The sequence below is a fragment of the Ambystoma mexicanum genome, chromosome 1p, assembly GCF_040938575.1.
Source record: "Ambystoma mexicanum isolate Mex_15411 chromosome 1p, UKY_AmexF1_1, whole genome shotgun sequence".
NCBI lineage: Eukaryota > Metazoa > Chordata > Amphibia > Caudata > Ambystomatidae > Ambystoma > Ambystoma mexicanum.
In genome coordinates this window covers 290,203,558-290,221,487 of record NC_090921.1, presented here as the reverse complement: position 1 = coordinate 290,221,487, position 17,930 = coordinate 290,203,558, and the positions used below count along the sequence as shown (strand labels likewise).

Genomic DNA, 17,930 nt, shown 5'->3' with positions numbered 1-17,930 from the left:
CGCTCATCATATTCTTTCGGAATTCCTCCCATTCAGCCCGGGAACTATGTTTCGTGGGGCAAGGGATTCTTTTTGGCGAAACAGAGGAAGAGGAAGACGGAGAAGGGGATCTTCGACACCTCCTCTTCAAGTGCTTCGATCTCGAGGAGTGATGAGACCCACTCCAAGACCTGGAGTGCGAATGGTGACGAGGAGACGAATGTCTCGACTTCGTCGACGAAGAAGAAGCTTTAAAAGTCTTACCTTTCTCCAGCTTCCCCCTACGCTCCTTCAGGGCCTTAGCTGTCATGGACATACAGTCCTCGCATTCCGAACAATGGTGTTCAGCTCCCAAGCACCACAGACAATTTCTGTGAGGATCGGTCAACGACATCTTTTTCCCACAATCTCGACATTTTTTGAAGCCGGATCGAGGAGTTGTCGGTTCCGACGAGGAAGCCATCGAGTATGGATCGAATAACTCGAGGTAAATAGGATTAATCTGACTAAGAACTGAGCAACGGTATTCCGAGGCACCGAGTAAGCGCGGAAAAACGGAACTGAGCAACGGACGCTGCGCGCGGCCTTTATAGGCAGGATGACGTCGAGCGTCGATACGGCGGCTGTCGAGGGACATCGACTCGAGGGACGTCGACGCGCAGCGCCCTCTAGAGAAAAAAAATTTCCGAGGCCAGCAGAGCTGGAAGGATATATCTAAGATGAGGAATACGTCGGAGGACACAATCCCTTCGAATGCAAGGATTTGATATTGACCAATGATCAATCTAATGAAGGATGAATTCAAAATCCTGGTGCAGTGTGCTGGCTTTGAGACGCGAAGACTGGATGGACAAGTGCGATGCAGTCCAGAATTACACCTTTTTATGCCCATTTGGGGCTTGAAGAGAGATGTGCAGCGGTTCCTGCGACTTATCTGATTAAGCTTCCCAATACAGCATTTCAAAATAATTTCATGCGCCTTAAATTTAACCTAGGACAAGCAAAAGAGGTTATTTTTATCCGTAACAAACCTCCTAAAGTGCTTTCCTACTGCCGGTTTTGCAATAATAATTCTAAAATTGAAAACCTAAAGCCTTTAATCTTGCACTGCCCTGCTTTATTGTCAGCCCGTAGAATGCACTTTAGTCATTTTGTAAATAACATGGCCTTTGTTGAAACAGAAATGTTAAGGCAGCGCATATTGTTAGGAAAATAAGTAGCACTGGCATTAGCAGTACTTGGATTTCTGGGTAAACTTGACCTGATAAAATGCTGAATTTCCTTGCACATATAACACGCTTCCTATTTAAGTCATGCATCCCAAAATGATATATATTTTTTTACCTATACCTTAGGCTTGTGGTTCTGTGCAAGGTGCTTAAGTACACAAAGCCTGTCTATTGCTCTGAAATGGTTAGACACTGACCCTTCCAAGTTGTCATGGTGAGCCAAGGCGTGTTGAAGCCATGCTCAAAAAGTCACGCATAGCAACGCGGTTCTACTTCCTTCCTTCCCTGGACCCCCAACAAACATTTGGAAGGGGTTGCATGTCGCAAATGTGATGGATGGCGTTTGTCAGTCTACTTATTGTGCTGAGACTGGTTTATTTGCACTGCTCGAGCTCTTGGCGGCGTACGACACAGTTGCTCTCAAGGCTGTGACCAAATGAATACTGCTCTGCAGGTGTACACGAATGAGTAATGGTTACGCCGCCTACTCAGCCCTAAACTACTACTAAATCAGCAGTGAGTGATCTCAATCATGAAGGTGAAACAGGCAGACCCCAATAGGTTTAGCTATTTTGCCTCTTAGTAACATGGGCTGAGGGCAGGCTATGGGCCTCATTACACGGATGGCGGAGAACCATGGCGTTATTAGCGCCATGGTTCATGCCGGTAAAATACCGGCACCGCCTTGGCAGAAAGGGGAATTACCGCCCCATTCCAAGGTTGGCGGGGCGGTAATTCCCCCTTCCACCATTGCCCTTCCTCATTCCCATTTTTGGCCCATAGGGCTCAATGGGAATGGGGAAGGCGCTAATTACCGTACCGCAAATTGCGGTACCGTAATTAGCTCCCTGGGTCCCTTTGCGGGTTGGTTTTTAACGCCTGCAAAAGCAGGCGTTAAATCCCCCAACCCGCAAAGGCACCTCGTAGTAAGGCGGTAAGGATTTACCGGTACCGGTATTTTACCGGTACCGGTAAATCCTAACCGCCATCCGTGTAATGAGGCCCTATATCTTCAGGAGGGCAGTGAGCTGATAATGGTAACAAACCAAACATCGTTAGTACAGTGGTTCGATAACATAAAAAGTACAATCAAGCTTCTAAAAATAAAACTTTGGGGCTCATTACAAGGCTGGCGGTAGCTGTGCCGGTAGTACAGGCATGGCTGCCGCCGGTATTGATTTTTATCCGGCGTCCAGAAAAGGGCAATTACCGGGTCATTACGCCCTTTCCTGGGCACCAGAAAAAATGATTCCCCATTCCCATTTCAGCCCCATAGGGCTCAATGGGAATGGGGAGGGTAGTAGCAATGGTACCGTTAGTAACGGTACCATTGCTACCATCAAGTTCTGCTTGCAGATGCCAGTACGGCCACCCGGTAAAACCTGGTGGCTGCAAGGGCACGCGCAAGCAGAACTCATAGTATGGTGGTACGGTACCAACGGTGCCGGTAGCGATTCCGGCGCCGTTGTTGCCTTACCGCCATACTCGTAATGAGTCCCAACAATCAATGCAAACAAGCTAGATAAAAAACATTAAAAGCCCACCCCTGTAAAAGAAGCCAGAGAATGCAATTGATGCGATCCCACTGGTGGATGGCAACACGTCGGTTCGAAGGTGCTGATTCCAGTATTCATGGACAGGCGATTTTCAGCAGGGGAGACAGGACTGGAGTCAGTTACTCCCACAATGTCGAGCCCATGATCGGATCGAGACTAGTTGGCCTGCTTCAAAGGATTGAGTAAGCATGTGGATGGCTTGAAGTGCAGTAAGTGATGGTTACAGTAAGTGAGGTTGCATAGAGTGTCTAAAGCAGCACCTGAAGCAACTTGAAGGGCGTCAATACCTGTTGGACCTGTTGATCCAGATTGAAGAGGTTTCGAGGTGAGGAAAAAGGATTCCAGCTGCTTCTGGAATTCTGGGCTGCTTTGGGATAGACTGTCCTCCAACAGACATTCAATGTATCCTTCTTCTTGTCTTCAGAAATCAAAGTTGAATTCAAAGAAGGAGGGGGTGCCTCCTCTTGCTCCTCCAATTCGGACCAATCCTAAATTTCACATGGGATTGGTACAAAGCAAGCCTGCTGTAAGGGGTCCATTCCAGGTTGTTGTAACAAGCGTCTATGTCTTCTGACAACATACCCAGAGTGTACTGTTCTGCAGGAAATGGGGGGATAGGATGTTGTAGAGAGCCTTAACAGAAACCAAAGTGGTGGAACCGCTCTCTAACCGCTCTCCCCCCACGTGCTCTGGGTAATCTAACACTACCCCTTCCTAGGTCTTCTGTCTTCAAAAAGTCGCCAGTGGTCAGAATTCTGGTTGGAGCATGGGTTTCTTATGTCAGTGCTGCCTTTAAAGCACAATTCTCAGGAGAGTTCCTGGGGAGGGTTCCTGTGCCCTGGGAAAAGGTATTGCTCTTCCTACAGAAGGATCAAAAGGGCAGTCTCCTGATCATTGTTCCACATGGCAGTTGTGAAGACATGCAGGTCATTGCTGATGCCCTGCTCACGGAGCTGACGCTTACATGATATTAAATTGCTGTGGCTGTATAATTGTTTTACCTTAGCTGCCACCATTCCTCAAATAGGCATGGCTTATATTTAAAGATTAACATGACACCTGACTGACTCAGCCACACAATTATTATGGGCCTCATTAGGACCCTGGCGCTCCCGTATTGAACAGTGCTGGTACGGGACCGGCACCATTCATTACGGGATGCCCTATTACGAGGCCTGCTAACGGGTCCCGATTTTCAAGTCTGGTCTGACCAGATGTGAAAAGCGGGAACCACTAGCAGGCCAGGATGCTAACAACTGGCCCGTCATTAACGGGCCCGTTGTTAGCATCCTCCCAATCCCATTGAGCCCTGTGGGGCTCAAATGGGAATGGGGATTGATTTTTACCAGGTCCAAGAAAAGGTCAATTACCGGATCCCCCAAGGTCAGCATAACTCGGTTATTGCCCTTTTCTTGGACCCGGTAAAAAATAATTACCGGCGGCAGCCGTGCCGGGCACGGCTAACGCCAGGGTCGTAATGAGGCCCTATGTTTTAAATCAGAGGTGCAGACAGTTAACAAGCCAACTCTACCAGGAAGTCACTTTGTGTTCCAGCAATTACAAGGAATTCACATGGGAACTTTGAACGTGTCCAGTGCCCCCGCAGGGCCGATGTTAAGGATATCAGGAGACTATCTCAGACAAGGCACATGTTTAATTATGACTGGGCGGCCTGATTAGCAGTCCTCCCTCTCAGAAACAGAATTTCCCACATCATTTTAATTCATTCAAAATCAAAAAGCTTGCGCTATCCCTCCCTCACCTGATCACCATTCTGTCACAAAGGCACTCCTCACTATATTATCTGCTTGCATGAGCATAGGATGTAGAGTCATGCAGACACAATAGTTCCTTTTGCACAGATATTTGCCACTATTCTTTCCTATCCCGAGGGAACCCAGTTATACCAACATGTCAACTATGGAGGATGTCCAAGGCCTGGATGAATACGTGTCTCTGAATGTAGCCCTTCAAAAGGCGAATTTCTTTTGTTTGCCTCGAGTAGTTAAAATGGCACCAAAAGTATTCAATCTTGGCTCTCTATTGAGCACGCCCCCTTCCCCAACTTTGGTACATTGAGCCTGTTCCTTAGGTTTTCTGTTGTGATTGCAAGTTACCTTTAAAAGAACATGCAGCAAAAACAAAACGGGATCTGCACAGTATCGCATCACTCTTCTTCGCCTCATCTTCCTGTTGATTTAGTGCGGTTGGACCAGCCACATTTTGTTGGTGACACCGCTACCCCGGTAGGGGATTCTCAATGTGCTTGTAATTTGGCCAAAAAAAGTACTGCGTCTGCAAAGCCAGCACCCCGGATAATTGTGGATTGTGTGATACGAAATGAGAACGCATGGTTTAATGAAAGACACAGAAACCAGCACCCCGGATGATCGCGGATTGTGTGATACGAAATGAGCACGCATGGTTTAATGAAAGACACATAAGCCAGCACCCTGGAAGATCGCGGATCGTGTGATATGAAATGCAAACGCGTTGTGTAATGAAAGACACATAAGCCAGCACCCCGGATGATCGCGGATCGTGTGATACAAAATGAGAACGCGTGGCTTAATGAAAGACACATAAGCCAGCACCCCGGATGATCGCGGATCGTGTGATACAAAATGAGAACGCGTGGCTTAATGAAAGACACATAAGCCAGCACCCCGGAAGATCGCGGATCGTGTGATATGAAATGCAAACGCGTTGTGTAATGAAAGACACATAAGCCAGCACCCCGGATGATCGCGGATCGTGTGATACAAAATGAGAACGCATGGCTTAATGAAAGACACATAAGCCAGCACCCCGGATGATCGCGGATCGTGTGATACAAAATTAGAACGCGCAGTTTAATGAAAGACACATAAGCCAGCACCCCGGATGATCGCGGATCGTGTGATACAAAATGAGAACGCGTGGCTTAATGAAAGACACATAAGCCAGCACCCCGGATGATCGTGGATCGTGTGATACGAAATGAGAACGCGCGATTTAATGAAAGACACATAAGCCAGCACCCCGGATGATCGCGGATCGTGTGATACAAAATGAGAACGCGTGGCTTAATGAAAGACACATAAGCCAGCACCCCGGATGATCTCGGATCGTGTGATACAAAATGAGAACGCGCAGTTTAATGAAAGACACATAAACCAGCACCCCGGTGTTGGGGGTCTGTCCTTGGTCCCCCAGGCGTGCCCGTGAGCCCCCAACCCCACAGAGCTCAGACACACACGTCCGTTAGATTCGGGCTCCCCGGTCGCTCTGCCGTTCCGGGAACGCCCCGTTTATTTAAGCCGCACCCGGCGACGTGCAACGTCACGCCGCCGCGTGCGCAGCCCTTACGGGGCAACGCCACACTCCTCCTTTTTCAGGAGGACACACAATTACTTTATTAGATAAACATAACATATCACACATCAAACAACTTGCCCATCCTGGACCCAGGCCTCTTTAATGTCAGCCCCCTCACCCTGGATGACTCTCCAACTGTCCCAACACATACTCACTAAGGTAAGCGGGTTTCCCTCGCCCAGTCCTCTGGGGGTACCTCCCGCTCACCTCCGGCACCGACAGTCCGTCAACAGTAGCCTCCCGACACGGAGAGCCCGGGGCACCGAGAGGGGGGCCATCTTCCTCAGGGATCTCGGCAACACCAGGGTCCAGAGGGGGTTCAGTTCTCGAGTCCCCCAGCTTCTTGAAGAAGCTGACGTTGCGGGTGACAGCCGTCCGCCCATCGGAGGCCGTCACCATGGACCCCTTCACAGCGACCACATCCAGGGGCGCCGGTTCATAAGGCAGTGACAACTTCCCGTGAGGATGGCGGTTCCGGATGAGCACCTCATCCCCGGGTTCCAGCCCCTGGGGCCGCAGGCCCCGTCGCACGTTCTCTTGGCTGATCCTGGCCAGCCGGTCGGCCTCCACCTGCTGGTCGTTGATGACCCCAGGCTCTCTCTCCTGTACCTCCGGCAGCAGACCCCGGGGGCATCGCCGGAACAGCACTTCCGCCGGGGCGACACCAGTGGAGGCATGTGGGGTGGTGCGATACACTCGCAGGAATTGATACAAGGCCCGTTGGAGGGGCTGGCCTTGTCCTTGCGCAATCCGAAATGTCTTGTTTAGTGTTCGCATCAGCCTTTCTGCATCGCCGTTGGCCCTCGGCCACAGCGGGGATATCTTTCGATGTTGTACTCCACAGCTGGCCAGGAACTCCGAGAAGCGTTCGCTTTGAAATGGCGACCCATTGTCCGAGCACAGTGTCAGGGGAAACCCATGGGTTGCAAAGATCTTTTCCACGCCGACCACCACATGCTCGAATGCCACCGATTCCACGAACTCCACCTCGGGGTACCGGGAGTACTCATCGACTATGGCCAGAAAATGGGTGCCCACGGACGTGGACCCAAAGTCGGCATGTACGACCTCCCAGGGTCTGGTCCCCCGAGGCATTGCCTCGATAGCCGGTTCCCTCTGCACCGGGGAGGCTGCCTGGCACCATACACATGCCGCCACAAAGTCATCGACCCTTCTCTCTAGCTCCGGGAACCAGACCTTCATCCACAGCCTCGCCTTCGTCTTGGCAGCACCCTGATGTCCGTGATGGGCCAAAGCGATCACCTCACCCACTTTGGAGTGGGGGACCACTATGCGATCGCCCCGGAGCAGGAGCCCCGACTCAGAGAAGGACAGCTCATCTTTCACCTTCCATAGCTGTTCAAGGGCGGTCTTCGCCTCGTGGGTCCGCCCTGCGAGCGCTTCCAAGACGAGCTTCCAAGACCCGCTCTGCATCGACTGCTTCAGTATCTGGAAGCACCCATCCTCGGCCGCCGCGGCCTCCAGCTCCGACAGGGGCAGTGCATTTGGTGTTGCTCCCTCCACCACCATCCGTACATGGTCGTCCGCTTCTTCTGCACAGGTGTCTCCTGCCACTCCCCCACGCACTCCGGGATGCCGGGAAAGGAAGTCCGCTGCATTGTTGGCCCCTGGCCGGTATACCAGCGTGACCCCGTATTCCAGCAATGCGAGCATCCATCTTTCAATTCTGGCCGGGGGCTTAGATGACGAGCCCGCCAGAATCGGGAGCAGGGGTTTATGATCCGTCACCACAGTCACAGGACGTCCCAGCACATATAGGCGAAAATGACGGCATCCCCACAAGACCGCCAGGGCCTCCCTCTCGATCTGGGAGTATCGCTGCTCCGTTTCCGAGAGCGCCTTACTGGCGTATGCAACGGGCCGGAGATTTCCTTCACGGTCCACCTGGGTCAGGACTGCCCCCAGGCCAAACGGACTGGCGTCGACCACGATCTCCAAGGGTAGCGCCGGGTCGAAGAACGCCATGGTGTCCTCCGCTGTTAGGGCGCCTTTGATGTCCTCGAACGCCGACTGTTCCAGTGGACCCCAGTGCCAGGCAGTGTCTTTCTTGGTCAGAGCTCTGAGCGGCTCAGACCTCGAGGCCAGGTTTTGGATAAACCGACCACAGTAGGTCACCATGCCCAGAAAACTCCTCACTTCTGACACGGATTCCGGGGGCTGTGCACTCTTGATGTCCTGAACCTTCCGTGGGTCGGGTGACACCCCACCCTCCTTGAACACGAACCCAAAGAATTCAATTGATGGGCGCAGGAATTTGCGTTTGTCCCTGTGGAGGGTGAGACCCAATGATTGTAGCCTCTCGAAGGTTTTAGCCAGGCGCTTCAGATGGATCACCTCCGTGTTGGCAAACACCAAAATGTCATCACTGATGTTGAGCACCCCTTCAAGATCAGCAAGTGCACCCCGGATAATGTTCTGAAACACTTCGGCAGCCGACGAGACCCCAAAACTCAACCTCTTGTAACTGTAGAGTACCCGGTGGGTGGTAAATGTCGTTATATACCGGGACCCAGGATGGAGGACAACTTGATGGTACCCTGCTCTGAGGTCTAGTTTAGAGAAGAACCTGGCCCCCTGTACCTCAGCAATTATGTCATCGATGGTCGGGGTCAGGTGTCGCTCCCTTTTTATGGCCTTGTTGGGCAGCCTCATGTCTACGCAGATGCGAACGGAGTCCGGCTGTTTTGGTTTCCTGGCCACGACAATGGGGGACACCCATGGTGTTGGGCCTTCCACCTTCTCGATGATGTCCAAGGCCACCAGGTTGTCCAGTTCCTTATCGACTTGCTCTCTCAGATGAAAAGGAACTCTCCGGTGTTTCAGGGCGATGGGTTGTACTGAGTCATCGATGTGTAGCCGGACTGGATCACCGGTCATTCTCCCAATGCCATTGAACAGGGCTGCGTACTTGTCCAGTAGGTCGTTGATGTCTTCCAGGTATACTGAGTACGCAAAACTCACTATCCCGAGCGCCTCCGCAGCCGCGCAGCTTAGCAGGGTGTTATTACTTATGGGGGTGACGTAAAATCGTGCTCTGATCTTCGAACCTTCATGCTCCACCTTCGCCACGAACGCTCCATCCAGCGGTATGGGCTCGAGTCCACCGAAGGCAAAGATGCGAGCTCTTGGCGCAGCCAGGTTCGGCAATGGGTCAAGAGCGTCATAATGTCCCCTGGCCATAACATTGACCGATGCCCCTGTGTCCACCAGCACGGGGACAGGCGAGTGGTTCACCTCCACTACGCATCTTGGCTGCCTCCTGCTCTTGCCTTTCAGGACCCCCATGCTTGAGACGAAGAAGATGTTTTCCTCCTCCTCTGCTTCAGCCTCCTCTGCCTGAGCCTCCTCTTCCGCTTGATCCACCTGGGCCACGTTGGATGGCCGGGTTTGACGCGGAGTCCAGACCCGGGCAGGACCTCTGGGTACCATGACAGGTAGCGCCGACTTGCACACTCTCGCGAAGTGATCCGGCAGGCCACATCGGCCACATGTTCTTCCTGCGGCTGGGCACTCTGTGGGGTGGGGGAGGTCATAGCCACATTTCTGGCATGATTCCCCCGACCTTCCTGCCCTGTCTCGGGGGGCTCCGCCAGGCCTTCTCGTCCCTCTGCCGCCCCGCCACACAGTGCACACCTCTTCGGCTTTGATCGAGCGTGATCCTGCTTCCATCTTGCTCGCCCGTGCCTCAGCCACTTCGTGACATCGACCCAGCTCTAGTATACGGTGCAGAGTGATTCCCGGCTCCCTGAGGACCTGTCTCCTCAGTTTGCCGGAGGAGCATGCTTGTATCAGCATTGTCCGGATCATGTCCTCCGCGTCCCCCCACGCGCACCCTTGGGAGAGGCGGCGTAGGCGGCCGTAAAACGTATCCAAAGTCTCATCCTCCTTCTGCTTGGCCGACAGCATCACGAATCTCTCGAAATCCACGTTGGCAAGTGGAAGGAAGTGCGCAAGGAGAGCCGCTTTCGCCGCACCATAGGTCTGGTCCGCCGGAGTCAGCGCCTCGAAGATCTCCTGAACCGCGGCTCCCGCCGAATACAGCATGGTGGCTACCATGCTGTCATCATCATCCACTCGAGCAGCCCTGAAGTACATGTCCAGGCAGGCCACCCACCTCCTCCATCGGGGCCCCAAACTGGAAGGAGGGCCCGTAGGATCGAATTCTGGTATCGGTTGCAGGGCCGCCTGGGCTCTAGCTTGAGCCATGATGGGGCCGACAGGCTGTGCCCCTGGTGGTGCCTGTGGCGGTGGTTGCAGAGCTGCCGGCTGGGCCACCTGACCTTCGTCCTGAGAATCCTCCCCAGGATCCGCGGTGTCGTCGTCCTGTTCACTGTCGGACATGGGACTGAGCGCACAGGCACCCCACTACCAGACCTGAGGCCGCAACTCAGATTCCCACCACCACCATGCGAAAAGATGAAGATGCTGAAAGGTGCAGAAGACCTCTGAAACTGCCACCACCTTGTGATGATGAAGAGGATCAAAAAGAGTGTCCCGATGATGAAGGGGGCGAGGAAATGCCCTGTTGCCACCTTGCAGCAAAGCACTGCTGTGTAGAGGTCCCAAAAATTGAGCCACGTGGATGGACTAGGCTAAGCAGGCCCTGCCATCATAGCCCTTGTCCTGGCTAACACTCGACGTAACGATCCCAAAATTTAGTGAAAATTCACAAAATGGGCATGGGCGTGTGGATCATGTCCTCAGCACCCACAAAATCCAAAAATTAGACCCGGATCACCTTCTCGGTCCGAACCGGAGCTCCGAGAAGTTCCGCGGCCTTGTCTACAAAATGGCCGCCAGCCGCGTGTGCGGTCCGCAGCCACGGCATGAAACGAAACGTCCGTGAACGTTCCGATCGTTTCAGAAAAAATTCCGGACGCCTTTCACCGCCGGGCCCGGGAATCCGACATCACTCGTCGCCACTGTTGGGGGTCTGTCCTTGGTCCCCCAGGCGTGCCTGTGAGCCCCCAACCCCACAGAGCTCAGACACACACGTCCGTTAGATTCGGGCTCCCCGGTCGCTCTGCCGTTCCGGGAACGCCCCGTTTATTTAAGCCGCACGCGGCGACGTGCAACGTCACGCCGCCGCGTGCGCATCCCTTACGGGGCAACGCCACACCCGGAAGATCGCGGATCGTGTGATACGAAATGCGAACGCGTGGTTTAATGAAAGACACAGTTAGTGGCGGGTCTGTATCAGAAACCTAAAGTATTATCCATATTGGAAGTGAAAGAGATGGCTGTCTTTACATGCAGCAGTGACAGCTGTGGTCCGCAGTGGGCATACAAAATGAGGTGAACTGAAGTTGGCTAGCAGGGCCGTGTCATGCTCCGCTAGCCAATGGTTGTTTCCCGCCATATCTGTAGTCCCCAAGTCCTGTGCCCAACCACAACCACGGCACTCGCTCACAGGATGTACACACCTGAACGCTCTTGAACAAGCCTATGTAACGGGGCCAACCCATACCGGGATAAAAGGAGAGTGAAAGCTGAGGGAGGTGTAGGAGTCAGAAGTACGGAAGTACGGAAGTGACGTAATCGAGGAGCTAGGAACCCGGTGGTGTGGTATTTATAATGCGCCTATAGAGCAAAAGGTGTTTCAAGCTGGAAAGGGCGAGGGAAGGTTAAGCAGAGTGGAGAAGGGTGACTGTAAACTGCAGGTGGAGTACAGAAGAGAGGAGGCGAGGAAAAAAAAGACAAGAATGGGGGGAGAGAGAGGACAGCAGGAGCAAAGTAGAAAGAAACATGGAAGTGGAAGAGGGAGAAGAAAGAGAAAAGAAAAGGAGAACAGAGGAGAAAGAGCGAGTGAAATGGACAACGAAATAGAAAAGAGAGAAGGAAGACAAAAGGAAGTAGTGAAAAAAGGAAGAGAGTCAAAGGAGGAGGCGAGTGAGGAAAAGGTGGAGAAGGAGGTTAAGGAAGGAAAGGGAGCATAAGAGGGAGAACAAATTGAGAAGGATCAGAATGAGAGAGAAAAGGAGAGTGGGGGAAATTAATTAGAAAGAAGAAGGAGCTTACTTGAATGGCTAGGAGGTCAGAAAGTGGAGAAGAGGGAAGTAGGAGAGGCGAGAAGAGCAAATGGGAGACTAGAAGGGGGAGAGAAAGAGCCCAAAACCCTTAGCCATGTGAACTGTCGTGTAAGTGACACCAGTTCCCGGCAGCAAAGGGGATTGGCTCCTGGAGCTGTTCCGCCACGTGACAGTTCTGCCTGATTGTATGATGGCAGCTGACAATTATGAAACTTGGCCCCATGCAGATTGCACAATTAGTGAACACAACAAATCTAGAGACTCATAAAAGATGCCAGGAATGGAAGGGCGAGAGGAAACAGCTGAAAGTCGGGTGGAGTCGCAAAGTCATGATCAATCATGCAACCTAGAGTCAGGTTGGAAAGGTCCAACTAATCACAGATCTTACCGAGAGCACTGCCCTTATGGAGACAAAATAAAAGGAGACAGAATGCACATGCCAGTGCGCCAGAGAGGGGTTACCTCGGCAGAGACAGTGAGAAGAGTAAGGAGTAGGTAGCTGGGCAGTTAGCCCCATTCATGAGAGTGACCAGGCAGCAAGGATGAATTGATGCAAGAAGCCTAATTGGGGCTGTAACCCATAAGCTGGCAAGGATGAGAAGCCATTAGGAAGGATTGCTTTCAGCCTGCTGGGAGTTAGAATCCAGAACCTGATGACAGCCTGACTACAACCATATCTACTTCGCAGTAACTAGCAGGGTCCAGAGGCATACAGAGTGTAGGGGCTGAGTGGGCAAGGTCAAGAAAGAAGGGTGATGCCATGCTTTGCACATCCTGAGACTGTAAAGTGAAAAACACCCTTGAGGTCCAGCAACACTGAGCTGCTGTTATCTAAAGTACAGAAATAATGTTAGATAAGGGACACTAGTTCCTCTTTGTGTAGACCAGTGATCTTCAAACTTTCCCCTCATAGACAAAATACATTGTTAAGGGGCCCCCGACTCATTTACATTGCTCAAAAAGGTTTAACAGGAAATGATGCATACTGGTAATATAGCGCCATAGTATTTAGCGGCATTTTCTTTCTTGAGAATCACTTCATTGGTGCACTCCAAAAACTATCGGAAAGGTTTTGCAGGGCAAAGTCAGGGCAGTACTGCAAAATGACTTTGTACTGACTTTGCATTGACTTTGCCCTGCAAAAATACACTTCGCACAGTTCCATGAATCAGGGTTTGTGTCGGCAGTGCAAAGTCACTTTTCAGCCGTGTAAAGTCACTTTGAATCGTGCACAAAATTCCATGAATCGGGCCCTACGTGTTTATAGTTGCTTTTTATTTTCCCATATAAATGAATCATATTTTGTTATTTTTCAGAAAATAACACAGGATTTTGCAGAGCAGCCCGCTTTAATGGAAAGGGTAGAACTGTTGCTTCTTGGAAAACCAGTCAGACTGTGGCTGAGACACCACTCTGAGTTTGTCCTAAACTTCCAGTCTTGTATGATATGTAGGCCTTAGTGCTGCCAATGCGGAAAATCAAATCCTTGTTCACATACATATGACGGCCCAAATGGCAAGAGGTATTAGACTGCAATTCAATGCTAATAGTCCGAGTTCACCTTCAAGCAAAGGTCACCCATTGGCATGTTCCCTAAATGTGGATTTTGGTTTGTCGGCAGCCTTAAAATCAATCAGCTCCTCCCAAATATAATCTGGGAGATGCACCACTTCCTCTGCCAGAAAAGGTTGCATCACCCACTCTTTCATGGCTTCATTTTCCCCAGGGAAGGATTATTGAAACTGGCCATCTTTGAAGTTAAGTGACAAGACACCCAACAGTTCATATTCAAGTACATCACTTGATACCTGCTTGTAACCACCTTCTTGTAACTACGCGCTCAGATGCCTCAGGGCAAGGCTGCGCTCTACAAATAAATAAATACAAATACAAATACTTTCTGCTGTTAGCAGACAGAATGGAACAGTGACCCCAGTTTCAAGTGACCATTTCCAGAGGTCCAGCCTCCTCTTGAATGCAAAAGCTTTTGTATTCATAAAAGCATATTTGCTATTGGCTCTTTGCAAAGACATATTGAGGGAATTTAGTTTGTCTTGCTGGTGTCTGAAGATAAGCATCTTTTGGTGGAGCTCCACTCACGGTTCAGTTGTGAAGGCGACAGAAGATGCGCAGTAGCAGGCTCCAAATTGTGGAATTAGCTTCCTGAGGTCACTTCTACTGTTCAGAGAACAAGTTAACGCAACACCTGCCCCCAAATACCAAGAAATTAAACGAACTGCAGGGATACCTCAAACAATTTCCTAACAGAAAAGCAAGAAATTACCTTTTAAGATCGAGACTAAACCTGCTACCTACAAATGAAATTAAAACCATTAGGGGCCTGTCCAACTCTTCACATTGTAGACCATGTCGCAAGATAAACGAAAAAGAGACAGTTCGCCATCTGCTTCTGGGCTGCCCTGAAACAAAACAACTCAGGGCGGCTTACATGCGGCATTTTTCTTCGGACCCCACTTTGAAAAGTGAATCTTGTTGGTGGTCAAGAATGATCAGCAGAAACAAACCAACTTGGCTTATGGCCACATCTCAACTTGATCAGCAACTTATGGCTAAACTGAACACCTTGGCACCTTCTGAATCGATCTCTGCAGACCGAGATTCCTCGCTGACTCTTCTACTACCCGAGACTCTAGGCGACTCGACACCATGATCTTCCAGTGCAAGTTCAAATTGGCCTCAAAAGGCTGAAAACCCCAGCTGTTCCACTTCTTTTGTTCTTTCGTTCAAACGAAGTTTGCTTCAAAGGCAAAACGAGAAACGGACTTTGAAAAGTTCTTTGTAAAAATCAATTTTCTTTTTGATTCATACAAATAAGTAAATTAAAAAAAACATTTCTTTTTTCAAGAAGTGCCTCATTTTGTGAACTCCTTAAATTCCATCCTTGCTTAGATGCAGGCTTTCTAAAGAGGTGCCTCAATATTGAGGGTATGCATGAAACAAATTACAAATGCAAAATAAAATTACAAAAAACTAGAGCCAGAGGAAAATGGAAGTGAAATAGGTGAAAAATCGGGAAGAAAAGAAAAAAGGCGTAGTAAAAAGGGATAAGGGACACTAAGGTGGAGGTGAGCAGTAAGAAGGAGGCGAGCAGAAGTGGTGGTACCCACATTTCCAAAAATCGAAATTTGAAAAAACAAATTTGTCACCAAAAATGAGCAGCACAAATCTAATATTCAGGGCGATTGTGAACAACATCCGCCATAGAGACATTCAGAGATGTACAGCAACTAGGTTTCCAACGTTCTATGGGGCTTTCTGCTTTGCAGTCCTTAACTGGATTCATTTTCTCAGCAAAAGCCAGATAGACCTGGAAGTGCTAGGACTAGAAGGTTAGAGAATAGGGGTGGGTGACCCATCTTTGGATGCCAATGTAAATAAGGGGTAACATGCAGAATAGAAGGACAGAGAGCAGTAGCGAAGCCAAGAGAGAGCAACACAATCAACTTAGCATTCAGATGTGTGACTAAGCACAGCTGTTGATGGTAAGAGTTTATGATTTTAGGAACATCCCACTGGGAACATCCCAGACCAGTGATCTTCAAACTTTCCCCTCATAGACAAAATACATTGTTAAGGGGCCCCCGACTCATTTACATTGCTCAAAAAGGTTTAACAGGAAATGATGCATACTGGTAATATAACGCCATAGTATTTAGCATATTCTTTCTTGAGAATCACTTCATTGGTGCACTCCAAAAACTATCGGAAAGGTTTTGCAGGGCAAAGTCAGGGCAGTACTGCAAAATGACTTTGTACGGACTTTGCATTCACCTGCTAGGTGGAGTTGGGACCCCACATTATATTTCCCAACCCCACTCTCGGGGATCATATGTCTCACTGCTCTGGAGTACCACCTAAGTGTGTGACTCTTGGAATGTAGGTCTGAGACACTAGAGCGACTTTGGTCACAGAGAGGGCAGATTAGAGATGACTTGTCTTAATAAAATTGAGGAGTTGTTAATAGCACACTAGGCACCCCGAACTTAGATTCCAGGTAACCCAAAAGGAAACAAGAATAGAAGAGAAAAAGGAAAAGAGAATGTGCAATGGGAAAAAAAGAAAACGGAATGGAGGAGAAAAAGGAAAATAGAAGGGAGAAGAAAGTATGAAGTGTGGCAAGGAGCACTGGCAGCTGGTCAGGTGCAGCATCTGCAACATGTGCTGCACCCTTTATTTGGGCTCAGCAGCTATTGTTTTATGGGATCAATTTGGGCTCAAAGCTGGCGGCCGAGCAGCATAAAAACATTTTCTTTTTTTTTCTTCAGTTGCAGCTGAACCTACTTGATGTCTTGCTCCTCAAACCTGTGCATTGGCTGGCTGGCTTGGCAGCGAAAGGGCCCAATTCATGGAATTATCTGTGCGGAAAATAAGGTACTTGCGCGCGCAACTGCATGCAGATACACCTTTGTTGATTCATGTAATCGAATGAGCAGTACTTTTCCTTGACTTGCGTGGAGTTCGTGCTGGCTCGGCATGTCTGTGCGAGCCGCCGAGGGCCTTGCGTGAGAGTCCAACCAGAACATGGGCATGACTTGCACAGGGGCTAGGAATGGTGTGGATCACCAAAAATGGGGAAGAACTTGAGAAAAAGTGGGCGTTCCAAGGTACGGTCTGAGGCAGTCCCACGCATGCCCACAATTGCGTGGCATGAGACATATTCATTGATTTGATCGCGCAAACGTCTGGGCTGGGAAATGGCCATGCAAGTCCTTCATGCGATCCGCCACTCGAAGGCAGGCGTAGGTACACTTGCGTAGGATTTGTAGTGCACAGGTGGGGTTGCATGTTGGATTTCGGGATGCGAGCACTCAATCAGCGTTACGAAGTAACTTAGGGATGAACGTAAGCAGTGTAGTGGGGTGCAGGAACGTTTACCGGGATTTGCACGCAGATTTCCCAAGTTATTGCCGAGTTACGATTAGTGTATATTGATGACGCAAGCCTCATTATGGTCTTTGGACACAAGTAGTATTAAAATGTATTGCAGTGGCAATGCTAGCCTCAGAATCGTCTTTGGGCACGGTATCCAGTGATATTAAAGAATTGAAAATATCAAAATACATTTTAAATGAAAACTGAATATCATAAAATACCGTATTTTTTGTTAAAAAAAATGTATCGGGGTTGGGTAACATGTATCGGGTTTGGGTAAAGGATTAAAACGTGTGGGAATAAAAAAAACAAAAATAATCCAGTATTGTTTCGGGATTTAGGAATCGTTAAAAACGTTTTAGTTATTTCATTTTCATTAAAATCACAATGATCCTCTGGTCACAACAAGTCAATAATGGGGCAGAGCTGGCATATATTGATGTGTCACCCCTCATGAGAGTCTGCGGGCACAAGTAGTATGAACATTTTTTGCAGCACTGACACATATTGATGGCACAAGCTAAGTGATAGTATGTGCCCAAAAGTAAAAATAAATGACTGTAAAGATTCTACCATATATTTTGTGTTCAGGGACTCACAGAATGGTCTTCAGGTATGCCACTTGATGTGGTCAGGAGCGGAAAATACTGATACGCCTTGTAATGGTGTTTCGGGCAAGAAGCTTGAAAATGTTTAACAATGGCAATGCTGGCTTGTTATATTGTTGCTGGAGAATGGGTTATAAACATATGCTACTGTTATTGCGCTGCCTGTTTTGTGTTCATGAGGAAAGCGTGCACTTCTGTCAGTGTGCCTCTTCGAGCAGTTAGCTTACAGTGCTGCAGACTTCCCTGCCCATGTAACCG

At 49.7% G+C, this 17,930-nt stretch overlaps 1 protein-coding gene across 7 annotated transcripts in view; it reads left to right on the top strand.

Annotated features, from left to right (window-relative positions):
• Window positions 1-17,930, top strand: part of LOC138569251 (uncharacterized) — a 557,461-nt gene that overhangs the window by 84,070 nt on the left and 455,461 nt on the right. Inside the window, exon 2 of one of the 7 annotated variants that reach the window (XM_069647113.1) lies at window positions 16,458-16,563. The exons of the other annotated variants lie outside the window; for them this stretch is intronic. Coding sequence (XP_069503214.1) covers window positions 16,477-16,563 — 87 coding nt within the window. The 5' untranslated portion in view covers window positions 16,458-16,476. The remainder of the gene's footprint in view (window positions 1-16,457; window positions 16,564-17,930) is intronic. 7 annotated transcript variants of the gene reach the window in all.